The following is a 27,320-nucleotide window of genomic DNA, read 5'->3' on the forward strand; positions in this document are numbered from 1 at the left end:
ACTTTTCAAAATGATCAGAAGTCACAAAGTCTGCAGGGAAAGCCCTCTTCTTAAATCTCTGGTGGCTGGGAAAAGGCTCTGACAGCTGCACACAGGTGAGTCACTGAGTTTTGCTCTGATGTGGATAGGGCTCAGTGGGAATAAGCTGGGTTCTTGGAGCCAGCTCTCCGCTGGCCAAGACATTTCAGGCAAATTGACTTTTTTCCTCATTGCCCTGGCATTTCCTCTGCCTGACACAACAGAGGAGATCTCAGGGGCTAGCTCTCCCAAGGCAGCTCGTCCCGCTCGGGACTTGGCCTTGATGGGAAGTGTCCATGCAGACCTTCACCCCCACCCCGCAACTGCAGCACTGCAGGTCTGCTCTGCCATTGCATGGGCAGACCCCGTTTCCCCAGACAGAGGTTGTAAGTCCCTGGTAACTGGCACCTACTAGATGTTCTCACCTCCCTGGTTCTTGTTTGAAAAGACAAAACTAAATGGTGGAGAATAAAATGACTAATGGAAGTGTTTTAGCGCAAGAGACACGGTTCAATGTGTTTCAGTGCTTTAGGCAATGCAGGCCCAGCAGAATCAGATGAGGGTTGAGGATTTCTCATCCAAGGTGCCCTGTAATTACAAAGGTGTTAGCACCAGTGCCTCCAGCCATGTTCCCAGGACACCCCAACACATCAGGCAGTCAAGACTCCTGGGAAAGCTACCAAGTCTCCCATTGCCTTATGCTAGAAATAGGCTACAAAAGCTGCTACACTTTTACACTTCATTATGGCCATGAGACATGCCGAGGCTCTGCATGTCCCTCCTGTGGGCCACAGCTGTTGCCTTGTTTGTGCTGACCATAGGAAGAGCCTAAATGACCACTGTGGCCTGGGCCTCCACCTTTACACAGGTGACTGGGATCGTTACACAGGCATTTCCATCTGACAGCATGAATGCATGCCACAAAGACCAGCCCCGAGAGGAAGCTGATGTCACGCTGCACCTCCATGTAGAACATCAGTCCTCGAAACTCCTGCCCACCCAGAGGGATCCAAGCCAGAGAGGTGCTCCAATGGCAACGGCCACACTCAAGTCCAGCCTATACCCTTTCCAAACTTGCCACACTTTGCCAGGGAGGACAGGTCTACTTTAAAACTCCTCAGGAGTTCAACTCTTCTCCTGATTACCTCACCCAAAGGGCCAGATATGGTGGGGTCCCATCCAAGAGACAGAGGTATTCTCTCTCTCTCATCCACCTGCTCAGTGATGTAGAGCAGCCTCCATTTCCTCCTCTGCCTGAGAGTATTTGCATTTGAGTAATTCAGGCAAATATGACAATCCCCCTTGCCTTCCCAGTCCTTCCCACTAAGGCTGTTCTACTTTGCAATGATAATTAAATGTTCAGTGGAAAAGGGCGAGGGGTAAAGAGAGAAACATCATGAGACACAGAGAAAGAAAGGAAAGAAATGTGTGAGCCTTCTGGTTAGCAAACCCACTCCGGTAATGGGAGACTGCAATGCTCCTACATGTACTACAGATTAATTTTTTTCCCCTTCCTATTCATCACAAAAATCTGCTGAATTGTACTTCCCGTGTTAAAAAAACACTGCCACATCCTTTTAACTATGGATTCAAAATCTGTGATAAGCAAAGGGAAAGGGAGCGAAAATGGTTAATAAGCCTGCATCAATTCTGCTGATGAAAACCTGACTTTAACAAATGTATTTCAGGGGCCTGTATTCTGCTGGGACTAAAACTGGCTCAAATTTCTGCCTTTGTTTTCCAAGCACTGCTCACAGCCTAGCTCCAGTGAGCCCTCTGAGCAGTGTCACACCACAGCTCCTATACCGCGTCCTGGGGCCACTGTTGTCACCAAGAGGCACTACTTAAAAATGTGAAAGCTGAACCCATGTTTTGGTAGATTTTTTTTTAGTTTCTTCTCTTATTTTCTTAGTAGCATGAATTTCTATTTTCTTCTTTTCAGAAAGTTTCCTGGGCTCAGAAATAGGCAGTTAATTACCAGTTCGTAGTAATACACACCACATCAATGGAAATATTGTCTCATACATAGGAATATTTATTTCTTTCCTTCTTAAAAATGTACAAAAAATAAAATAACTGTATTTACAGTTTATCAAACCCCTCTCCCAGTTACAACACTATTAAGTTACATGAGCTATTTTCTTAATATAAAAGCACACTATTTATACATACGCTTTGTTTGCCAGAGAGAGGGCCTATCACAAACTTTGGCACAAACAGTCTTGTTTGCATCTTGTCTCCATTTATAGGAAATGGAAGAAGGTATAAACATTTCATAAGCTTTACATTTTAAAAGTCACAATATACTCCTTTCCAGTTCTGTATCAATCAATATACAGCACCTCTGACAGCTGGAGAGTTTAGCTTTTACTAATTGTTTGAATTAATTTACAACATTTAAACAATTCATAGACTGAAAGAGGAAAACATACAAGAAGGATACTTGATCTCTGAATTCCATTGACCAAATACTTCATGAGAAAGGATACATAGGAAAAAAAAAATCTTTTCTTTGTAGTTTCCATTCAGTGGTAAAAAATCTCCACAATTTCTTGATAGGGATTTCACCATACATGAATAAAGCCTCACTGTAAGAATGCACTTTTTTGGGTTACAAGCACTTGACTATGTAGAAAAAAACTATAATTTGAGATTTTTAGTTTTCATAATAAAACATCAAATGGACAGACACATGGCCAAATCTGCGGCAGGAACTAAAATGAGAGTTTAGTACACTACTCTTATCTTTTGCACAACATCTCTGTCAGAGTCTTTCAAAACTAACACAGTATCTACAGACACTACACTGCTCTAACTCTGCATAGGGAAGAAGAGCGGAGCAGCAAGCCACACCTTAGGTTGCCTTAGCGAGGATTCAAGACTTCCGTCTCGTAGGAGGAAAGGAAGTGAGAGTTTTGTTCCTTTAAATAAACAACCACAACAGTGCTACGAAAAGACAAAAGATGGCAACACAGACACTTCTGTCCCATGCTGAACCCTAGCTAAATCTCACTTCCATTTAACTTACACTGTTCGGAAGATACTGTGCTCATCAATCTTTTTCATGAAACAAAAGCATATATGTATATTTTAAACAATATACATATACAAATGTTGTACTACCTGTGGACCATTTTAGAAGTTTGACTCACTCTTACTGGCCCTCCCCATCACTCTGAATTCCTATTTTTGGCCAGTAAGCCCTTACAGGTGAACCCTGTGAGCATGTAGCATGCCACCACCAGCAGGCGAGGCTCAGTGCCTCTTCAGCACTGAACGGGAACAGGGAAGTTGTGCTCTTCCTAATGTCTTAAGATGCTCGTGAGGCCGTCCTCTGGAGCAGAGAAACAAAGCCCTCCAGCCCTGGCACATAAAGTTAAGGGAGATCATCCTTAACTAGCTCTATGTTGTTTTAAAATACTCTTCCCATCAAGGTAAATCCTACTCATCTTTCTCAACCCTAGAGTCTTGCTACGCTCACTGAGACTGTAAGAAGGAATCAAATGCAGGAGGATCAGCTTTGTTTTAACTGATCAGGAATTTACACACTTTAGAAAGTGTATTTAGAAAAGCTATCAGTTCATCTTGGAAGCAACTTCCCTGGACAGGGCCTGACGAACAGCTCCTAAAATGGCATTAGCAAGATGGCTCCTCAAGCCAGTATTTCCTGGAGCACCGCACATCTCACTGATCCTTTATTGCTCCTTAGTGCAGGATGCTGCAGGGAAGTAGGATGCCTGCAGCATCCAGCAGGTACTAGCTCATGTTATAGAGAAGAAAGGCCAGTCCCTGTATAAGAGAAGAATAATATTAACCTGAGTGCTGGTGCTGCAAGGACAGCCCTGCTCTTCCCTGTAAACCCCAAATACTCCCTAGATGCTCCCTGACCTCTGTTCCTGCAGCACATCACAACCCAGGCCAGCCCCAGGCACCATCACATTCAAAGTAAGAAAGACAGCTTGGATGGTAGGTTTGTTAGGGACAAAACCAGGGCTTGACTCTACCTACAGTTACTCACCACACACTCAATTTGCAGCTTCTGCTGGGGTCTCTCACGACCAACTGAGAGATCCCTGTTAAATTCCTTAGGATCCCAAACACCATCTTCACCAGAGATGTATAAGAACCAACACCTTTGCTCACAATGGTGAGCCCTGTCTGCTGGTCCCAGCTCTTAATGCCACCTGCCAAAACTGTCCTTCTCAGTTGTTTTATTTTGTTTTGTTTTGTTTTTTTTTTAGGAAAAAAATATCTGGTCTAAGTCCATAGACTTTTTTCCAAGCCTGAGCCAAGTAGAAACAAATTAAACCATCATAAATCTCTTGTATTCCCAGGATGTCTGTTCTTAAGCATGGTAGCAAGGGCATCTTTGCTGGAGTACATACTTATGAAAAGATAAAGGAATTACCACACAAGTCTGAGTCACAGAGGAGAGAAAGAGCAAAGGAAAAGGAAGGGGAAGACAGAAATGGATTGCCCAGACACTCTGCTGTGCAGACAAATAGAGACACATATGGTTCTGGAAATGTCAGCCCTGACTCGAATGGCCTGGACCTTTCATAGGTCCTGGTCCCACAGAAGCGTCTACGGGTGCCTAGCATTACTATTTGAAGTACAGATTTCAATGGGATGCTATTGCTAATGTAATTAAGAAAGCGTCCAAGAATTTGCATGACAACTCATGTAAAAATAGACTGGCCAACTATTACAATTGCTTTGCTTAGGTGTACATAGCTCCACACAGCTCAAAGCACTAGAGATTGAGCCCTATGAAAGCAGTATTTCTTTAAGTCATTAACTAGTTAATGAGAAAGATACTGTAACTGTACAGAGAAAAGATTTCAGAAGGAAAAAAATAAAGAAATTTTAAAAGCTGCATGTAGAAAAGAACTCACATTTTCGTCTGCCTCATAGTATCCACATACAATGCACGTGAGAATGAAATGCTTGCAACTGAAACTCACAGGAGTGTAAGTTGAGTGAGGAGCTTTCTGAGATAGCCACAGGAGCTGGAAAGGAGAGAGAGTTGGGTGCCAGGTTTGGATGTGCTGGGGACATTCAGGCCTTGAATGCCTTTTCTGATATCATAAGCCTGCAACTTACTTTCTCACAAAATTCATGAGGCAGAAGTGGATTTTGATGGAATAACCTTGTAGTTCAACTTGGGTTCAGATCCATCCTTTGTGAAAGAGATCCATCTCCACACCTCAGCTGTGGTTTACTCTCAAACTCCACTGGTGAAATTGTTCCAGTTTCTATAAATTATTTATATCAAGCCCAGGCTTCTACCTCATCCAACTGTCCTAGGAATTAAAACAGAATCTTTCACTGGAGATACAAGACCAAGTTCCCGTAAGAAGAAAAAAGAATTTAAAGTCCCATTTCTTACAATCTAGAGGAACGTTCCAATGAGCAGATTGTTGGGAAAAGCTCATCTCCCTTCACTGGTTTGAGAAAGGCCCACCGTGATGGCCCCTGCTAGCCAACAAAACAGGCAGAGGTCCCTTCCGTACCTCTACGCATGCCAGGCAGCAGACATATGGGTGCCCTGAGGATTTGGTAACAGCTCAATGGGGCATTTGAATATCTACCACCAGGGCACCTAAGATGGTTCTCATTGTGACAGAACACTCCAATCCCTGTAGCACGGTTTGCTCCAATATTTCAGTATAAAATCAGCTGGGTAGGGGTGGAGCATATGAGTGCAGATGCAATTACAAGCTTCTCAGCACACACCCCTTAACAGATTGCAGAAATCTAATCCTCTAGGAAAGATTCTGTTAAACCCTAAACCCAATACATATAAAAATGTAGTGGCAGTAAACATGCCCACATACAGTAGTTAAAATATATTATCGCATATTATAAACATTATATACAAGGTTAAAATGGTTTCTTTACCATTTACTTACAAATGACATTTTTAGCTGAATGCCTTACTTACTTACAAGTCCTCATTGCTACATGCTGAGAACTACCAGAGGTATTTGGCAAGACTATACACTATGGAGAGATATGAATCAGTCTGAGCAAGTGAACTGTCAGCCACCTTCCCCATCTTTAGCACTGCACCAGTTTTTTAGCAATGGTGAAAAGAACTACTGTTAAAGTGATTTATACCCGATTTCTCAAGCGGGACCAGCATGGTGCCTTAACATGTTTTAGAATGAGCTTATCCACAATAAAGCATGGATTAAAATGCTGCATTTCACATTTGCAGTGGGTCATCTGGTTACAAACCTGGGGGCTGGTAACTGCTTGTACACTAGAGAGTGGGGAACAATAAATAAGGGTCCAGGTTAACATGAGTGGCCTTGTGCTTGACAAACCCAAGTCTGTATGCAGTGGGTGTGCATGTGCAGAATGGACACTGTTTTCAAAGCAGTCCTGTAACAGTTTCTCTGATCAATGTCTGTCAAGTTCCTGGGGAATCTTCTGCTTTCCAATAAGGATGAAATGCTGTGGTTCCTTATAGAAGGTCTCTGCCTGAGGCTAGATCTCAGTCAGTGTGATCTTGAAGCCTTCGACCATGCTTTCCATGTGCAGGATGAACGTGTCCTCATTGGAGTAGTGCTCAATAATGTTGTCATCCATGTTTACCAAGATACTGGTGACAAAAGCAAAAACCAGTATTTTTATGTACCAGGGCAGTGAAAGGGAAAGCCACACGCTCCGCTGTATGTGCTAACTTCACCAACTAAAAGCAATGGAATAAGACTCCAGCACATGTCAGCACAGGGATAACAGTGGGGAATTATCAAGATCTATGCCATTGCCCCTTGTACTCTTTGGATCAGAGGCTGCTACTTGCCAAAGCAGTTAAAGTAAGAGACATGCCACGGTTGGAATTTCAACATGCTTCATAAGCTGCCTACAAGGCGAGCTGCAGTGCAGCTCCTGGCAGGCCTGGCTAGCTGGTATTTCTCTGGCCTGATGTGAGCTCACCCAGGTACATCTCTGTCCTGCTCCTCAGCCCTGCAGGCACATACACACATGGGAGCGTTATACATGAGCCTCTCCTCCTCCATAATGTGTGTGAGTCATTTACAGGGGGAAGCAGTGTAATTTCTGCTTTGCACACAGCTCGCAGGCCTAAGAACACAGCTTACATGTGAGAATACTGACAAACTATTTTCCATTCCATTTACTTAAAGGGTATGTAAGTGTTTTCCTCACTCTTTACCATAAAGAGCTTCCTCCAACAGATGTACCACTTGGAACCAGTGTTAGAAAGAAGAAGAGCTTGAGACGTTTCCCCTTTCTTTTCAAAAGTTAACAAAATTCCCTAGACAAAAGACTGCACGAAGCTAGGGTTATGGCTGAAAATAACTGATTTAAAATGCTATCACTAGAATACTGTGGTTATTTAAAAGTGAAAAAAAATTAAAATTGAGAGATTCAGGTTTATGGCAAGGTTTATGGCCCAGCTATTCTAAAATAAGCTGTGATGTTCACATCTAAAGTGACTGAGTTGCAACTCCCGCAGCAAACCGCCTTGAACTTGCCTGCTTTTCAGATTTGGGCAGTGGCCTATACTGGCTCCTAGCATTGTAGCAAAATTCCACATTGCATTCACAGTAAAGGCTGGGCCTCTCCCATGCTAGTGCCCACAATGTTTCTGAGTATACATAGTCTACAAAACAGACTTTATTCATATATATTTTCCAACATAAATTTTGCCCCTCCACAGTAAGCCTATGAATACTAGTCAGACACAGACTGGAGATTTATGTTTCCTCCTCTTCCACCTCTGGCTATCTCCATAAGACAGTAAGACTTTAGGGTTGTGGGCTTGTGTCCTACAGCATTTACAATATCAAGCAAAATGATGCTGTAAGCATCTCTGGGATCTCTGGTTGCTTCTAACAGATCCAGCAATAGTCCCTAGTTAGTGTTAGTCCCTAGTTAAGTTAGTTTACTTACCCCTTTTTGCTCTTCTTATAAAGTTTTGCAATCTTTTCGACTGGCAGCCCATATTTCTCAGAGATCTAAAATCATCAGAATAAAAAAAAGACATTAAAGATTAATGAGGAATAGGATCTAACCACATCTCTCTTTACATAAGACATTAAAACACAGCCCCTGCAAACTTCAACATGATGTAGAAAAGTCACTTGCAATGATACCATAGCTTCATTTAAGGATGATTTGGGGAAGAATAATCCTAAACATTTTCATTAAAAAAAATGCAACTTTTTCCATCCAGAACCTTGGAGACTATAATTTTCATTGGGTGTGAGTCACCAAAAAGAATAATACAGAAAACAAAGGAAAACTTTTGAAGGAAGACTTAACTGACAATTTACTAAGAATAGCATGCACTGCACTGGGATGCTTTGGCATTGCTTTGCAGCAGTGTGTTAATAATTTGCTTGGATGTCCATTCTGCAGTAAGCCTCTGTGCTGTTCATGGAGATGGTGTCCTTGAGCACTCCTCAGTCTGAGCCTCACTTCCTTCCCAAATTACGACTCTTCTTTGAGAGAACAGTCTCATGGCTAATTTTTTTAGAAAAGTATTGTCCCAAAGGGCAAAATAATTATGGACAAGGGACTTTTTGTCAGTGATCGATGTTGTGTGGTACTATACACAGTATAGTGTGGTACTATACTGTCAATGAAAGTAAGCTTCCTGCTCTTCCCAGGTGAAATGAAGTTGCAGGTAAATAGGTCACTATCTTCTGCATTAGAGAACTGAAATTCACAATTAAAAATCCATTTAAAGACTGCCAAATATCAGTCACTGTAAAATCAATCCTTTTTTTGTGTTTGTGTTCAGACTACCTTTGAGAAAATATGCTGTTTTAGAAAGGTAAACTAAACCAATCATCATGAAATGAAGAATGAAGAAAAAACAATGGATGAAACTCAGCACCTAGGACAGATTCAAATAGCCACAATACCCCAAGCAAAGGCTTCCAACCTGACAGAGCCAGAATTCTCCAAGAAAGAGAATTAATTAGCTGCATATTGCCTATACTCATGTAACTGACATCTTGCCTAACACACAATTTTGTACTTAAAAAGTATAGTGCAACTTCAGGGTTTTGAGGAACCAATAAAACTTTTTCACTGCAAACAGTTTCCTCTGACCACAATATACATCTGTGGCTACAAACAGAAAGGAAAGGATACATATAAGGAGTATAAGCTACGCTAGACTCGCCTACTCTTTGTTTTGCACCTAATAGAACAAAATGCAAATTAAGTTAAGTTTCGAGAGCAGTATTTGCTACTTCAATTTTACTCACACTGGCATGTTTCACTGCCCCTCTGGATAGGTGTTGGAGATACTGATGCTAGTCCTGGTTCCATGCCTTCGTCTGTTTTGGGAGAGGCCTAATTCAGGATTGAGGCTGCAGGAGCTCCTACACTGCACCATCACACGCTCTCTGCTGCAGGGAGCGTTCTAATTCACATGTGTATTAGAAGATGGGCTTTACCTTACTGGTCTTGTATCTCACACGACTATCCTTACTACCACAAACTTTTTAAAACTATCTTTCTCTATACCACTATCTGGATAGGGTGGAAACACTTCCACAAGGAAGACATGTACCCTGCATACTCAACAGCCTGTAGGTAGTCAGCATACTCACATGGGATAGAAGTTCAAATCCTTGCTCCAAATAAGGCACACACATGTCTCTGTGTGGGATGTCCTAACCTATTCTGGCCGCTCTGCTTTTCCACAGACAGGACAGGTTGCCCCACCTAGCTTTCATGAATAACTGACCCAGCCTATGCACATAAATCCAAGGGAGGATCTATGGGGCAGGATTCTTGGTAGAAGGAATCACCTACCTCTGGCCAGATGCACTTGTGTAGGTACCTATACCTTGCCTCTCACTCTGCACTCCTGGCTCCTCCTTGGCCATGTTTCCAAGGCTGCCGTCCTCCAATGTCTCATTTTGTATTGCCTATGGAAGGCGGTTGCCTGTTGTGACACCAGTGACTCCTCTAGGGTACCCAGGCGTGATAGTGTCAGGACAAATACTGACTGTCTTAGAGAAGTTCTCAGAGAAACTTTCACATCCTCCTTTTATTCCTCTTTATCCTCTAGCTTTGTTTACCATGGTCTACCTGGATAGAATTAATATTGGACAAGCAATCTGATGCTGAATTCTTGTATCTATGGCTTTGATGTCCCTCTAAAGTTAAGCTTTCATTTAAAGGGATAACAAAAATGGCTCTGTTTCATTACACAGTTGAAAAAATCCTTCATAGTAGGAATCAGAGGCAAAGCGCAACCCGAAACTTCAGACAACGTCAAAACAACTGTGTGAACATGAGGAAATGTCATATCTGCTAGCTCTGGGCTGTTAACTCTGAAGCCTGATGATATTCTAAAGATTGGTACTTGAAGACACTTTTCTCTGACTCCATGCAAATAAACAAGCAGGGAAAAACTTTCTTGTGCCAAGGCTGTTTAACAGCAGCTAATATACAACATTCTGCACATTCCGAATAAGACTTTCCTAGGATATTTGGGATACCTAACACACAATGATAACAAATGTTCCTCAAAGTGGTTTGGGACTTTGAGACACCACTTCCTATGTAAGCTATTAGAGGTAGCGCCGAGGAGGCCCTGCCTGTCACACTGCTTCTGACAGGTGTAGGATTTATATAGCATGTAGGGATTAGTGAGCTTTGGGAAAGACTTCCAACTGACTGAATAAGCACATTTCACAGGGACTCCTATGGATTTAACCAATTATACTAAATGTTGAGCTGTGGAAGCAAGGCTCAAAGTAGGCGCAGGGGACAGCCACCCGCTCACAAGGCTCAGAAAACAAGTCTCCAGTGCAAATGTACTAAGTCCTGCTGTAGAATCTGGGAAAGCAGAGAGCTAGCATCTGCTAGGACATCTCACTTAACACTCTCCTCTGAAGCAGATTTGTTGCCCACGCAGAAGGAAACTCGCTATTGCCAACTGCTGTACAAAACATATTCTCACCTGCCCCCAAGGAAACTACAATGAAGTAAAAAAGATATCTTTATTTGGAATATTTTCCTTTTATCATCTTCATTTTCCCCTTTCCAGTTTTCTGAGCAGAGAACTCTACCCTTCCCTTAGGGTGGCTGAAGAAGTCACAGCCTTCAGGGTGGCACCAAAACAACAGGACAGGTGTCCCTTTGGGTTGCTGGCCACTGGAATGGCAAGCCTGTCTCGTAGCACACATCTGATTGCAGAAGCCACCAGAAACACTTCCTCTGCTGAGGTCTAGGAGACGGAAAGGACAACATCTGGGCTGGTTAAGCCATTTAGGAATACATGTTTGCCAACTCCTTTCTATGGAATAGTCTGGTCTGTTGCCCTGCCTTCGCAGATCGGACACATACCTAGACCGGTATCTAATTAACTGTAGTCTATATAGGTTCTGCTGAACTCAGCTGTTATTTCTAATTGTAGAAAGATATTAGGAGATGATTGAATTCCACCACTTAGATTGCCCTCTGCAACTTGAATATATATTTTATTCTGCACAGTATAAAACTGGAATACCTACTGAGATCCACAGAGTTAACGTGAATTTGGATCAACCTGAGAGCAGGATTTGGAGCTGGTCTGTCATCACATAGCGGCGAGATGTTTGTGACTGGCAATTGTTTCAGTATTTTTTGTTGATCAAGACCGACTAGTGTCGGATGCAAACATCTTAAGGAACAAACATATGCATCATTTTTTGAGATTTACCCTATCCCTAGAACCTGAGATCTCCAGACACTTGTCGGAAGAAAGAGATCTGAGAAGAAATGAAAGGTTCTTTTGGAAAGTGAGTATACAAGAAGAATAAAATAAACATAGCATCTGAGAAAACAATGGCATTATTCATGGAAAATCAGGAGAAAGTCAAAGACTAGGAAGTGTGATAAACAAAAAAGTGTGCGATTCACAAACAGAGAAGCAGGATATGATTCAGGATCATTGCCTTTCAGACTTGGGGCTATATAATGTTCTTAACCTGGGTTTCTAAGATCTTAGCATTGAGTTCAGAATTCAGTATTTAGAATGTGTACAAGTACAAAATTACACGATTTTCTGAAAAGAATGTAGAGAAAATACTTAAGAGTATGCAATCTGACAGCTTTTTGGCATTGATTTATTCACTATATCCTACCAAAGAGAATTAAAATTTTCTGAATGTGTTCTTTTCAGTGATCTGGGACACTTCACAACAGATCAGATTTCTCTGGTGCTGAAAACATGCCACTGAGTCAGCAGCTGTGCTGACAGAGGTATGCAGAAACCTTTCCTGTCTGCACCAGCTTTGTTAGTTTTTGTATTAAACAGTGGCTGGAAAACAGGCAAGGAGATACACAGAATATTGAAGGTAAAATATTCATGTTAGCTTGAAGGGTTATAGAAGGATTATATTATACTTTTAACTTTCCTACAAAGACAAAAACAAATCATGTTACACTTTTATCATGAATCAGACGGCAGCCTCTTAAAGTAAAACCTGGCTTTTATTGTTTTACTGTTTTATGCTCCGCCTAACCAACAGAGCCCCAGTCACAGTTAATAAGCAATACTGGCAAAAGCACAGTTAAGTCATTATTGTAATGCAACTGAATCTCCTCACAGAACATCGATCCAAATAAGTCCTTTAAATAGCTTCACTAATCACAAGTCTTTTGCCTTCTGCTATTGGCCAAATAAAGGTAACTCAATCTTTACTGCTTTCCAAGTGTTTGGTGCATGCAACAAGACATTGTGATAATTTTATGAGAGTATAAATATATTATTTTTAGCGCTCAACTGAGCTCTCTAGAGACATCTCATCCATCTCCATCTTTTCTCCTACATGCAGCCAAAGCTGGAATTCAGCTCAGCTTCTCACATGTCAGTCTCATATTAGTCCTCCACCTAAGCAGTGATACACATGACTGGTTCTTCACTGTTCCCTCGCCTAACTTCACATCTCTACTAGCTCTCAGCTCATATAAACAGGATTCAATTCGAAATATGCACTCATGATCACAGCTAGTGGACAACAAGCAGAAAATCAAGTCACAAAAGCAGGCTTGAGCAGGTCGCTCTGGGAGTGAAAGTTCTTGTTAAAAATAGCCGTGAACATGCTGGTAAGCCTTACAGGAGACAACTCAACAGGATCAGAATCACTGGTGCAGAAAGAGGCATTTCAGGAAACAGAGTCCGATTCTTCCCCCCTCTCTGACACTGGTTAATTACTGCCATTCCTCAAGGCTCAAGTCTCCAGTAAATCAGCTCTGCAAGTCTATTTTATCTCAGCAACCTGCTGACAACACTGAATCCAGAACATGCCAGCATTTCAGATAGAGGCGTGCTCTAGAAAATCTTGAAGAACTACTTCAAATATATTTAAGAATAATTCCATCTCTATATTTTATCTCAATAACACATTGAAAATCTCAAGATTTGCTTACAAAGGAAGATAAACAATGTGAGGACATCAGATACTTACTGCTTCCATTAGCCCCTTTACTGTGGGTGATTTCAGCATCAAAGCATCAAACACCTCATCTGTCTCCTTCCTCACATACAAAAGCACTGAAACAGAAAAGAGTCAAACTTGAAGCAGGTCCAATCAATTGAACAGATGAAACATCCCACACTGAGTGGAAAGACAAATATCAATCTACGACAGATAAAATGAAGTGCTGAAGATGGTTTGCACCACTAAAAAAAAAGGAATCTCAGGTCATCAGCAATCTAAACATGAAAGACACATCACAGTTGCTTTGAAAACAAAGAAAATTCAGCACGTTTAATTTAATGTGAGTAATCTATATCTTCAGGAATTTAAATCTCCATTTATTGAAATAAAAGAAGTCCCAGCTGAAAAACCTTCGGCTTTGTTTGTGGACGTTCAATCACTGGCGTTCTATCCCTGGGCTGTATGCCAAAAAACACAAGCTAGTTCTTCCTAAACCTATGTCTCGGCTTGCACCTCTCCAGGCTTCATCCAAAAGGCTGGGAAAAGACATTCAGAAAAGGCAGGTCTGGTTTGCCTTTAGTTGAGTCTCTGAGAGAAAAAGCAACGAAAAGAAGTAGAACTTTTTGACATTGCCACATGGATGACTTTAAACTGGCCAGTTGGAAAATTAGTCATTTGAAAGGGTGAGTCCAAAGTCATTTGAGGCTTTACAGGGAAGACATTTGAAAGCTTAACTGGCAGATACGCATTTTATCACAGTGACCGCCCCTACTCCGGTACCCAAATGCAATTGGTACTTCTATACATCTCCTCTTCCTCTCCTCAGACATCCTGTCAGGTCTTAAGGGTTCACAATCATACTGTCCTAAAAATTTTAGCTGTTTCTCTTTCCTTTCTTACTAAGCTTAAGGTTTTTTCAGGTAGAAGTAGGAAACTCACGGATTATGTGGCAAAAGCAAAGCACACAGGTACAAAAGGAATAAGCACAATCATTAGAGATATGTTTTATGTATAATCTCATATTACTCAGATAAAACAGCAGGTTAAATAAGATGTTCTGAAATTGATTTTTCCCAAAACAAATAGTATTTTCAAGTAGCAGTATTGTATGCCAGGTACAAATACACATGCATTGTTAAATATTTTATATTTCTATGGGACAAACTTCTTTGGTAATCATCTCTTTTTTAATAAATGGCAAAAGATAACTTCTGAATGCTCTAACCCTTGCAGTCCAGAAGATATCATCGCCAGATTATTTATTTTTAAAATAGTTGGCATGCAGATAAACTGAGAGAGACTATGGTATTTTTCATACAGAACTAGTTCTATGGGAGCTAACTCTCAATTTAAGACTGCAGCAGCGTGAACTCAGAGCCATTTGCAGAGAACTGTAGCTTCTTTGCTTATGTTCGCAAATGACTGAAAAAGTGTAAGTAAAAGTTGGCTGGCCAGATCAGTCTCCAGTCTTGGTCTACAAACCAGACTGCGAAGGAAACGGTGGGTTTTCTTTTGTCTTTCATTTAGAAGTGTTAGTCACAAAACTTGCTCCCACAAGCATGAAGAACCAGATCCTTTTTACCCACCTTTTGGTATTTCTTTAGAACTTGCCTGATAATGCCCTTTTTAAGGTAACAGACATAAAAGATGAGATAACTCTGGGTCACAACCTAAATAATTGTCAGTATATAAAAAGAACCAAAAGATCTAGAGCAGCTGTTAAACTTTTTTGGTTTTGAAATGTTTACTTGCGTGAGCAAGCACTCGCTCAGGCTGCTAGTTTTACCTGGACTAACACTTTGATTAATACAGTAATTCTCTTCTTGTGACTGGAGGACTGTCCTGTGACTCCCAGCCTTTCAAACACCTGGACCACCTGCCAGCCTTAATAATTACAAACATGTAACTGAAAGAAGGAATAATCACTCAGTCTGAAGTTAAAGTTAGGGACATTACATAATACAAGCGCTGAGCTTTAAATCGCTCTGTTGTGCTTGGCTTGTCAGAGAACATTATATTGAATGAAAGATCCGTTAGAAGGATAATGGGGAACTTGAATCACTATTATACACACAGAGAGCCAGGATTAGTAAACATATGGGGGTTTGTTAGGGGTTTTTTCCCCCCTAACAGGTGTGAAAATCCTGACTGACTCCCTAGGGCACTTTTCCATAAACGGCTTCTGGTGACAGTGATGGCTTAAGAAGTCTCTGTCTCATTCCTGCCCTTGTGCTCTGTTATTTTGGCCTGTCTCTATGAATTTTTCCGGACAGTGAACTGTCTCAAAGAGCAGGTGCAAGTGAAAAAACAACCCTTTTTTCTGGTTGTTCTTCAGACAGGTGAGGTCGCTGCTTCAGTTTATAAGGCAAAACGTTTGTGCTGGCACAACAGACGGGATGGCCTACAGCAGAAGCAGCAGCCAGCGAGGAGTGAAAGGGGCAGCAATGACCCAATTTAGCTCAGCAGTATTGCCACTGAACATCAAGCCATGACTATGATGATGTGACACAACCAGTACTTACATGCCCTCTGATTCTGCTGTCACCATGTTCAGGTCATCTAGATGGTCTTACTTTAAAAGTACAAATTGCAACATTTCAAAAAAAAAATCTTGTACCAAGCAATGAGCTATTTTCTGAGAGCAAGTCAGATAGATAAATTCAAATTTGTCTAACCTCTACACTACCTGGCTTCAGTTCTAAGCTCCCTAATGTTCTTTGGATGTTAAAAAGAGTTGCAAAAGATGGAGGTGACAAATTTATATTTAGCTGCCTATGAAATAGCCTGTTTTACAAAATTGCAGAGTGGCAACTAGCTTTTGCTGAAGGCAAGGGAGATTGCTGCATCTGGGGAGATTTTTGGAAGTGTGGCCACTAAACTGTGGATTTAAATGTGAATGCAGAAGAACAATGCTAGTTATCTGTTCTAAAAAGGTTAACTGCTTGGCTCTTGATTGGCAAATCTGCCAAGGCAGAAAACAAGCAACAGGTAAGTGGCAAAAAGGGAAACTAGAAACATGCTGAAACACTAAGACCTTCTGCCAGGAGCCACCTCTGAGTTCAGGCACTACTGATGTCCAATCAGACTGACACCATGAGCTAAAGCCCAACTACTAAACTCTTTGAAAAGTGGTATCTGGAAGAAGATGTGGCATTTAGACAAGGCTGGCAGCTGTGACTAGGCTTTCCTTTTCTACATTTGAGGTTTTTACTAATTGCCCAGGTACAAGCTCTCTAGCTAGACAGAGCTACAGCGTGAATTCTGTCCTCCATAGGTACGGTTCACCTAACCCTAATTCTTATGAATCCAAAATGTTTTAGAGTAATTTAATTTGACTTTCCTGAGAGACAAAAGCTAGAAAAAAATATGACATTCTTCAGGCTGAGGCTTACAGGGCTGGGAGTCTTCCTGGTCTTTAACATAGCTGCTAGATTTATAATTAATGGGAAACTCCAATGAAATCTGAAAGGAAAAGTGACTTGAAAAGTATTAGTGAGAACTCAAAACAGGAAAAGGTCACAAGTCTAGCCAAGCAACTAGCTGTGCTGCACAGCTGGTACAGCTTAACATACTTTACATTTCTGTGTTGGGCACTTGTACCTCCCTTAGAGCTCAAGGAGATGAAAGACATCATAAATTCAAAAGGATGTAGCTAGCTGTGTGAGAACATGAACTTTGTTCAAACCCCTTCAGATCCGTTCTCTTGAGGATGTCCCTTTAATACTTGTGCTCCCACCAGACAGTATTAAAACTAGATCCAACAGGCAGAAGTGAAACTGCACAAGGCAACATCATGCACCACTTTAGTTCTTCAGCTGAGCTTGGCTCTTCACTGGGTGCTACTAACCTGACTGCCTCTGATAACGACCCATCTTTGGATTCCATTCCCTTTAATACATGTTTTCACATACAAGATGTGTTATGTCCTACATATTACACCAGTGCCACATCTACACCAGCTCTCTAGAGTTATTGATTCTGCTATACTAAATAAATCTGGGAGAAAAAAGGCTTCTAGCATGGCTCAGCCTGGGAAAAACAGCAGAACGTTTTATCACCTGGTAACGTCTGTGGCAAAGATAGTATTGTCAAATGGGTAGCCTTAGCTGAGCTACGCTCCATCAGCACAATCCCAGATGTGGGGTTCCTGATGGCAGGAAGTTCAACAGAGCAAAGGCCAAGCTGGAATGGGCTTGGCTGCCTGCCAGCACAGTCCACGTTGCGAGAAGCACTGAACAGGAAGGGGATGTGAAGAGAGCATCCTCCAGCTTCCCTGATTCTGTGCCTCTGCTGGATTTAATTATTTAACATAGTTTTGTCACCAGTTGAAAAACATTTTTTCTTTCAAATCTTCCCCTTGAAAGGGTTGCAATTCCTGGACGATATTAGAACAAGTTATCACAGCAAAAGAGAGGAATAATCAAAGCAAACCAATCTCTCCTTGCAGGCAGTTCTCCATGCTTCTAGCTGGGACATACAGGTGAAATTGCAGGAGAAGAAGGTTCTCTACACAGCTGTTGTGGCTGTCCCCTTCTGCTTGATGAAGCCCACACTGATCAGGTGAATTTGGTCAGGGCCTTGGGACAACCAGCTATAAGTCTGTGGCCAGTGCTGACCTTATGTAATTAATTGAAAATTAGATTAAAAGATTATTTTTACATCTACTCCAAGGAGATTTCTGCCTCCATGCTGTATACTTTGCATGCTTGCCCTGGTTCATCGACACCATTCTAACCAACAGAGAAACTTTGCAAATGCAAGCTCTTGGGAAGTTGTTCCTCCAAAGCTCAAAGGAGCCTTTTAGATGGCATAGCTTAGAACAACAGAGTTCACCTCTGTGGCTTGTTGCCTTGCTGCCATGCAAACTGATGGATGAACCTCAAAATATCTGCAAGTTATAGGAGTTGTTCACACCCCTGGAGTCTCCAATAAACTTATATGACAGAACTCATGAGACTGAAGGAATGGCAAATATTCTCAAGAGTATCTAACTGCGGCATTGTAAGAAGTGATCACCTATAGGTCACTGCTCCAGCCCTGCACAGGAAGTGTCTGTACGCAAAGCAGATATGGTGGTCCAAACCATCATATGCTCGTCCTTTCCTTCACTGCAAAGTTTGACAGCTTTACCTAAACCATTGCTTGAATACTGTTCAAGTTAACCCACACTGTAGCAGACTGGTAAACAGGAGCTGGCCTAGTATAGAACACGAAATGTGAGTGTGGTAATATCATTTAAGGCAGTAACAAACAGTTAAGGGAAACAAATTCTTCAACACTTCAGGCAGGTCTGCAGGAGGATGTCTGACCATGCATTAACTTTCTAATTGGGAAGGAAAGTTGTGAGGTGTTATTCAGGCTCATCTCACTGTAGTCGGCAGGAGCTTGCCTGTGTATGGTTTCTGTATCTGACCTATGTATTTTTCATGTTTGCTTGTGATCCCAGACAGAACAGAAAAGATGAGCACAAGCTAAAAATAAACGATGATAGATTTGCTACTGGAACATTTATGAACTACGTAGTTTGGCCAAGGATCAAGAAACTTTCTAGCTTTTTTACTATTCGAGCTTGTTTGAATAAACAAGCTCCCTTCTTGAGATAGTGCATAACCTATTTTCTCTTTATTGTCTGCTTTTAAATCATTAGCATTTGATAAAATGTTTCCTCTTATATTGGCAGCTGTAATGCTATCTTCTTACATCCGTTCCACAGTTGCACTAGCATCAAACAACCAACTTGGTCTGAGTCAACCCTACCCTTTGCAGATTGAGGGCATGAATCCCAGAGTGTTATTTTTAACTCCTGAGAATCAACTGTTACCTCTTTTCAGGCCTTCTTCTTTCATTTGCTTCAAAGGCGATGGGCCAAACTCCTCCTCCACAGGCCGGAACATCCTTTTGACCAGGACACTGCTACTAGAAAACACACCACATGAACCATGACAGGGTAAAGCCGCACTCCCAACAAGACAGAAGACAACAGCAACAGATATGACTCACTTTGTACTCCGCCAAAAACCCCACCAGCTACTCAAGTAACAACAGACCCGAAACTGCAAGGATTTAGCTCTTGATGCTTATCTGAACTCTCCAAGCCTCTCAAATTGCCCAGACTGACTGACTGGGACAGGTGACAGGAAAACCCGCTCCAATGTTGCATATGATTTAGAGAACTCAAAGGCCCTTAAGTGTTTAAATATTTACGGAAGAAGAGGGAAAAAAAGTAACAGCTAAGTAAGGAGGCGAACCCACATTTAAACATGGATTCACCTTCCTTTTTGGGTCAAGGAGACAGCCTCAGGAAACGCTGACAAGATTTCTAAAATAGCTGAGACCCTGCAAGCCAGCGAGCTCACAGGGAGCAGTGCGCAGGGCCAGGGCCAGCTGGGCGCTAAGACACGCCGTGCCGGGGAGCTGCGGCCCCCAAGCTGCCGCCACTGCAGCCCCTCAGCAGCTCCCTGCCAGGGCTCGTGTCTCCGCGTGGCCGCGAGCAGGGAACCGCAGCCAGCGTGCTTACACAGGGACACCCTGCGTTTCACAAAGTCCCCCCCAAACCTCACCAAGAGCAGGACCTTCACAAAAGGAAAAAAAGGGCCTAATGTCTGGAAGTCAACCTTAGCTGCAGGTGCGCAGCCGCTCCCTCCTGCAGGCCATGTTTTGCATGCATATTTGTGAACTCAGTTGTCTTACTCCACACTCTCAGATTTGAGGGTCTTATAAAAGTAGGGGAGTTGCAATTGTTACAGTTAATGCTGGCCAAACTTCAGCCATGGACATTAAAGCCCTTAGACTGTGACATCTGTCACTGTTTTAGGGACTTTCTGCCGTTCTCCTTGTCCCTCCGAAGCCCAATCCTTTGTGCTCCCCATTCCGATTTTCTCCCTCCCTGGGCTCTCCCATTCTCTTGCTGACTTGCTCTCATAGCATTTGGGCATTCTCTCTGCAATTCCTTTATTTCTCATATATACACTTGTGCTGCTAAACAGCTGCCAAATGTCAGTGCTTCACTAAACAATTCCTGGACAGATTGTTTTTGAAGTGATTTGGGAACCCCTATATAAAAGGAACTTTATTATCAAATATATTGTCCTGCCTCTGCACTGAACCTTATGGCTCATCAGACCATTTTACTCGGAAATGTACAAATAAATAGATATTATAAAAAGCCAGTACACATGAAGGACAAAAAAAAGTTATAATAAAAGAAACCTCTGCCAGTTCTACATGTTATGCAGCTACAATTAGTGACAGAAGAATATGATGGAAAGGGGGGAAAGGGAATCCTTTTTATTTGATTTTGTGTTTTGAGTCTGCTTGCTAAGGGTCTGGACAGCTAACAGTAAAATTCGTGGAACAATAAATGTCTTACCCTTCTCTTTCATCATCTGTATTATAGTAAACCTAGAAAGGTAGAAAAAAAAATTATTCCCAAAGCTCAGACACCTGCTGAACAGACTAACTTCCAAAGGGAGCAAAAACAACAACTCGTTTTCAGTTCTTCGTCTGTTAAAAATCCCTTTCCTTACATAAAACAAAACATCTGTATTTCTAATGGTGATCTGGAGAAAGTGCAGCTTAGAAAAACTGCTGCTGAATATTGCCTAATGGAAATACATCAAAGCGTTTTGACAGACACTGTCCTCTTCTCTGGTTTATATCATTTTTTCAATTATTTTACAATCCTGCAAATCAGATCACTATTCACCTAAATTACCCTTAATCTGATTTAAGCCACAACACTCAAGAGCTTTTATATGTATTTAATACTGTCTGAAAAATCTAATTAAACTATAAAGGACAATATTAAACTGCAGGCCTCATGGAAATACAATTGCTAATGGTACAGATGATAAATATCTATTTTGCACATGCTGTGGATAGATGCACAAGTCCAAATCCTTGTTCAGTGTAAATCAGCATAATTCACATTCATAGGGACCAAATTCATAACAGCAGAAATGTAGCTAATACTTGCAGCGGAGGTATAAAGTCATAGTCACTGTCAAAAGCTTTACAGAACAGTCAGCCAAATTCCTCACAACATGCCTGAAATGCAGGTCCGTCCCAGCAAGTACCCGAACGTTTCAGCTATTGAATTATAGTGTAATTGTGGGGTGAAGGCACGGCATCAGCATCCTGGGCTCTGCCAAAGGCAGAGGGAGGGACCTTGGAAAAGTTTCCAGCACTCACACTGGCAAAATTCAGAGCACGTTTGGCTTTCACTGGGAACCTCAACGCTTACAACAGGCCTTTAACCTGAACCTGTACAAGGAAAATACTTCAGAGGTGCATGCGCAAAGCTGAATTCTACAATATCTGTAATTTATCCCAAGTCCAGGAGCTGAAAGTGGCTATAAGAACACTGTCATAATAAACCATTTTTCTATTAAGAAATACAAAACACAATTGAAAAGTTCAGGATAGCAGGAATGCCAATACTGCAACCTACCAAGAATCAAAAGTCAGGACTGAACACTGCCTAAGAGCTAGCAAACTGGGTCTCTTCCAGTTAGTTTAGGAAATTATTTACAGGATTCCATGCACTAAGAAATGTTTCCACCTTCTTCTGTTTTAAGGCAAATCCACATCCTGATTTGAAAGTCATGAGGACAGAAGGTACCCAGCACTGATATGTGAGTAGGAGTCTGTCCAATTCTGGAGAATAAGTCAGTGACAGCTGTGATTGCAATGTCTGCGGTCTTTGAGCTTTGCTCTACCACAATCCTGACTGCTTTAAAATAACGGCAGTTCAAACTCACTGTCACTTAATCTTCATTACTTTCATATTTTATAGAAAAATGCATATAAAATTTGATCATCTACAACTTGTCTTTATAAATACACATGCAAAACTCTCACTCCACTTTCTGAAAGGCTAATAAACAGCAGGTTCATATTTAAAAAATTGCCAGTGCTGATCCTAAATTCAGGTTTGCAGTTTCCCCATAAGCAATAAAGTAGGTCTTAAAAAGTCAAGTCAGCAAAGACTTTGTCACAGTTACTGGTAATAACGACTCCATGACTTCAGGAGTAAGTCACTACTGAACATTAGCAGTAGCATGGTAGATTTTTACTTCCTCTACTGTATTTTAAGAGTCCAAATATTTTCTTCTAATTAATTATCAGATCTCTAGGTGATGTCTACAGAAATAGGCTGTGGTGTTTTGTGAACCTACACTTGACCTTATTATACATTTAAGAGTTTGATCATTGTTTTCAATCATCACAGGGAGGGGGATCTCTTCTACCACAAGGTGGCACTTTATGTCATCAGGACAACCAGCATTTTCAAAAAAGAGACTGTCAGTCACAAATCAATCTTCTGTTTCAAAGAGCTTGATTTTTTGTTCCATTCTTTCTTATTAGCAGAAGAATGACAAAATCAGAACAAAACACAAAATAGTCTGTTATTAATGAACTATAAACTCCTTTTTCGCATCCAGAACTAGGAAAGGCATTTGTCTTTGGTAAGGTCCTTGTTAAGTGCGGTCAGTGACAGACTAGCCACATTTACCAAAACCAATAGCTGAAATAGTCACCAGGATTGATGCTTTGTTTTTGTAAAAGATGACTCAAAACCTGCAGCCAGGTGGCAGGCAGACACCTGCTCATCTCATTATTATTATTTCCTACCTGTCCAGTTCTTTGCAGGTTTCCAAAATGAACATCTGGTATGAAGAGAACTGGCTGGGAATCCAGGTCAGTCATCGTTTTGAAGAAGGTGATATCACTCTTTTTTTGCAGAGGAAGAGCGCTCAGCTTCCCTTCAGCTGCTGGGAAGATCACAAAGTCACGTAGTTACAACACAAGGCACATTACACAGACTTAGCCCAAACGAGAAAGGCCTGTCTTACTCACAGTTACTACATGGGGCTTGCGATGCCTGGCCTTTGCCTTTCTTCCTGTTCTGCTTCCTCTCTTCATCTCGGATTTTCCTTTCCGCTCCCTGATGCAAAAAAAAGACAACACACTGGTATTGTCCTATGAGGAACCCGCATGAGCATCGACCCCTGCGGTGCCTGGAACTGCAGCACCAGGCACGCTGGAAATGCCGAAACACTGGCGAAACACTGGTTATCCTGAAATCTGCCAAGGCGGTTTGGGGACATGGGACACCCTCCAGCTCTGGATGCTGGGGCAAGTTGCACTAATCCACATGCGTCTTGGCTGACTGGGACCCATGAAGCAACAGCTCAAGCAGCACTCAACACCCGCTGCTGACAGCGGTGCGGCGCCTAGCACAGTGCTGGTGGCACCACATCACATGTAGCACAACCATGAACCCAGTGCCTTGGCAAAGGCTGCTGCGCTCAGGCCTATGTGCTTCTTCACATTATGTGCTGACAGAAAGCCCCTGCAGGACTGCTGTCGTCTTAGATCATGCCTACACTAAGCTTTTCCTGAGCTCTCTTCCACCCACCTGGATTGAGGGTGGGACTGCCCCACTGCGGCCAGCTTTGTGAAGGCCTTTGAGATCTTCCAGTGCCAGAAGACTACATTGACAGCTTGCCAATAATGCAAGGGCTCTTACAGAAATAGGCATTTCAAATAAGAAGTCCTTGAGAAACTTGAAAGCGATGCAGCACTGCCCTATTAGGCCCCAGGAACTCCTGGGAAGTTGCACGCTTCTGTTATGTAAATATATTCCCAACAAGTTTAGAAAATAAAACTTGTTATTGACATAAAAAGCAGAAACATCTCCTTTGAAGTTCTAATTTACTTTATAAATATGAATATAGCCCTGCTGTGAAGCGTATTAAAGATCCATATGCTCCCCAATAGACAGCATGCAAAATTAAAGATTTTTTCCAAATTAAATGTAGGGATTTCTTTAAAAGAAAACGGGGAGGGGAGAAACAAAGCCGAAAATATTCACTCAAGACAGCAAAACTCACACATGAGCCAATGATCTGAATTTGAAAAAAATGCAAGAAAAGATATACTCCTGGTTGTGATCCATCAATGGCTTTCCAGAGGTTGAAACAGGTGGAGGAAAAAACATCTCTTTAAAGAATATCAAGATATCTGATAGAAACATTGCCTTCACAAGCCAGTTCACATTGACCTCAACCACAGAAGGTGCCGGAATTCCAATAGATTCACAGTTATGCCCCTAATTGTCACAACTGTGTCTATGGACACATCTGCATTTTTAAAGGCCTCCTGTTCTTTGACAGAAAGGGAAAGAAATATGCCTCACTGCCCCTATCTTGAAGAAGACCTCTCTGGTAGCACTGTGATTGCACAGCAGTGTCCTTGCCATGTTGGTGACAACCCTACCTTCCTGTTTTGCAGCTCTGATTGCTCACAGGCAGATGGGTGAATGTTCAAAGGAATTTTGCATGCTGCCACGAGTGTGAGTTTCCTCTCAGGAAAGTAAAACCTGAGGAGGACTCAGCCTTCTGCATATGGTAAAGAAGATATGTTTTGCTGATTTTCTTTGATATTCTCTGTGTAACTATGAACCTGGGAAGGTGCCACAGCTTTGTCTCCTTTCACTCAAGCCAAGACCACCAGGTCCTCGGGGATGCAGGCAATCCCTGAGCACACAGCCACTCCTAACCACCAGTGTTTATTTGTGCCACAGTTCACACTAGAAGATGCTGGACAAGATGGGGAAGTGCTCTGCATTTTATAGATTTTGGTTCATATAATTCACTTCCAACACCATTAAAAAGCACAGCACAGCATGAGGCTGGGCTCGGCTTGACCTCTCACACTCTCATGCAGCAGGGCATGGAGGGAGTAGTTCCACAGGACAGCTTGAGACCCCTTCCCAGCTGCCCCCTACCAGGGAGGCTGCACTCCCTCTGCCTCTCCCACTCCGGTTGCTCCCCAAGTACTAGTCCCAGTGCTTGGTGGACCTCTGTGGACCATTGCAAGTCACTAATCCTGTTGGGAACCAACAAAGGGGTGGTGGAAAGTTTTCTGCTGGGTCCTGAGCTGGGTCGTCCAAGAGCAGGGGCAGAAGCAGCCAGACCCGTGGCAGAGCCAGGCATTAGCGCCAGCCCACCAGTGAGCTGCCTTAGCTGCTCAGGGACCTGGAAACTGCCCGAGCTAGGAGCGGCCTAGCAGATTTTGTACAAATGCAACAGGTCTAGTACTTTTGTTACTGTCCATTAGTAAAGCCTAGTCTATGAATTTCAACCCATTCAAAACATATTTGTTCTCCAAGTCTGTAATTTATTTAGGGTTACGTCTTGCAAGGTGTTAAGCAGTCTAGCTCCAGCCTAGCAAAGTGCTTACCCCAGTAAGGACCATCACTGCTATGGAGCCCAAGTATATGCCTTTTTCCAGATCAAGGCCAAAGTATTCCATATATGATAAAACAGGCCCATAGTCTTCAGCTTTCTTCTCTCTAAAGCTGAAGACTTGGAGGCAATTAGATTTGCTCAAAATCCTATAATAGATTATTATAGGTTTTCATTACTACTATCCATATTGAAGACTAGAGAGCATACATTCAAAACAACAGGCAGTTTTCCCCAAGTAAGGAAAACAGGACTAATTTATTTGATTTTGGAAGAACAATGTTATGGCATTTGCCAAGTCAGATGCTGCTTCTTTTTAGCAAAACTAATCACACACAGAAAATAAAAAAGTCTCCGAATCCCCTGTTATTTCATACACAGCAGTTAAAGCACTGTGCAACATATACATATAAATAGGCCTGATAGCAAGTTTCCCTGACAACCTACTTAAGGAATAAAAATTATATTCTCCTATGATAAAACAGTGTAAGTGATCCACACATGATAAAAAGACTGTGAGAGTAGAGAGAATTAGCACTGAGAAAACAAGATGAGCACTCTAACAGTTGATTTGAAGATTGCCTACTCAAAAACAAACACGGACAAAAGATAGGGCAAAAGAGTAGGGCAAAAACCAGAGTGCCTCAGTCTCATCGCCTTTATCAAATAGGCAGCAAATCCTATCTATCTTTGTCACTAGAGGGCAAATAACAGTCTTGGAAGAGAAACTGAGCCACAGACCCTTCATTTAGCACCCTGGCGACCAGTGCCCCCCTATTATTTTTTGGCAACTTGGAAAAACATGATGGTATCCTGCCCAGCCAGCTATCTCCCTCGGAGGGCAGTGAATTCTTCCAGCTGCTTCAGCAGCTGGAATAGAGCACCCTGAGTAGCACAGGCTGTGGCCTCACCGAAATGGGCACAGTAAATCCACGAGCAGGTGCCGCTGCGCACACGGGATGGCTCCTGTTCAGGCAGGAATGTAACCTCCAAGCTCGGCCGGTTCTTGCGCTTTGAGTCCCCAAACGTTTATTTACTTACTAAAGCACTGTGACAACCTGAGGTCAGTAAAGAGGCACCATCGTAACCAAATGGAAAATTGGGCCTCAGTCTCTTTCAAAAGTACCAATTTGCACAAAATGTGACGTGAATTGACCTAGATAATTTTCATTCATTTTCATGCATTTCATTCATTTTCAGCCCTGCACCAAGTTGGAAAGCACTATGTGTGTGTGTGTGTGTGTGTGTATACATCTATATTATACAGATACATATCCCATTGCCAATCCCCTTGAGCCCTCCAGTTCCCATTTCCAATATAGTTTTGAAGTTCTTAACACTTTACCCTTGTGATCTTTTTCTCTACTCTGAGACAGTTTTTATTAAAAGTCTCAACATTAATTTCCTGCTTCCTATTCTGCAAATTTGAAGTACCAATTAAGTCAATAGAGGCAATGAACATGTATTATTCAAAATCTCCACCAGTTGTGTCTACAGGTAAACCTAGATGAGTTTGTGCTCTGAATGTCTTTCCTTTTTTAAAAAATAATTCAGATTTTTCTAATTGCTTTTCCAAAACAGGTAGATGAAAACAACTTGCTACATTGATATCAACTGAGCTCTTCTCAGC

The 27,320-nt window shown here is 42.0% G+C and overlaps 1 protein-coding gene across 6 annotated transcripts in view; it reads right to left on the bottom strand.

Annotated features, from left to right (window-relative positions):
- Positions 1–2,034: 2,034 nt before the first annotated feature.
- Positions 2,035–27,320, bottom strand: part of GRHL2 (grainyhead like transcription factor 2) — a 71,621-nt gene continuing 46,335 nt past the window's right edge. For 2 of the 6 annotated variants that reach the window (XM_068932902.1, XM_068932905.1), the window contains 7 exons: positions 23,298–23,385; positions 23,073–23,209; positions 20,809–20,840; positions 19,261–19,355; positions 13,467–13,552; positions 7,942–8,006; positions 2,035–6,625 (listed from right to left, as the gene is read on the bottom strand). In XM_068932902.1, the coding sequence (XP_068789003.1) occupies positions 6,511–6,625; positions 7,942–8,006; positions 13,467–13,552; positions 19,261–19,355; positions 20,809–20,840; positions 23,073–23,209; positions 23,298–23,385 (618 nt within the window). In that variant the 3' untranslated portion in view covers positions 2,035–6,510. Of the gene's footprint in view, positions 6,626–7,941; positions 8,007–13,466; positions 13,553–19,260; positions 19,356–20,808; positions 20,841–23,072; positions 23,213–23,297; positions 23,386–27,320 lie in introns of all 6 variants that reach the window. The other 4 variants (XM_068932903.1, XM_068932906.1, XM_068932904.1 and 1 more) reach the window with 3 other exon arrangements.

The sequence above is a fragment of the Struthio camelus genome, chromosome 2, assembly GCF_040807025.1.
Source record: "Struthio camelus isolate bStrCam1 chromosome 2, bStrCam1.hap1, whole genome shotgun sequence".
Lineage (NCBI taxonomy): Eukaryota > Metazoa > Chordata > Aves > Struthioniformes > Struthionidae > Struthio > Struthio camelus.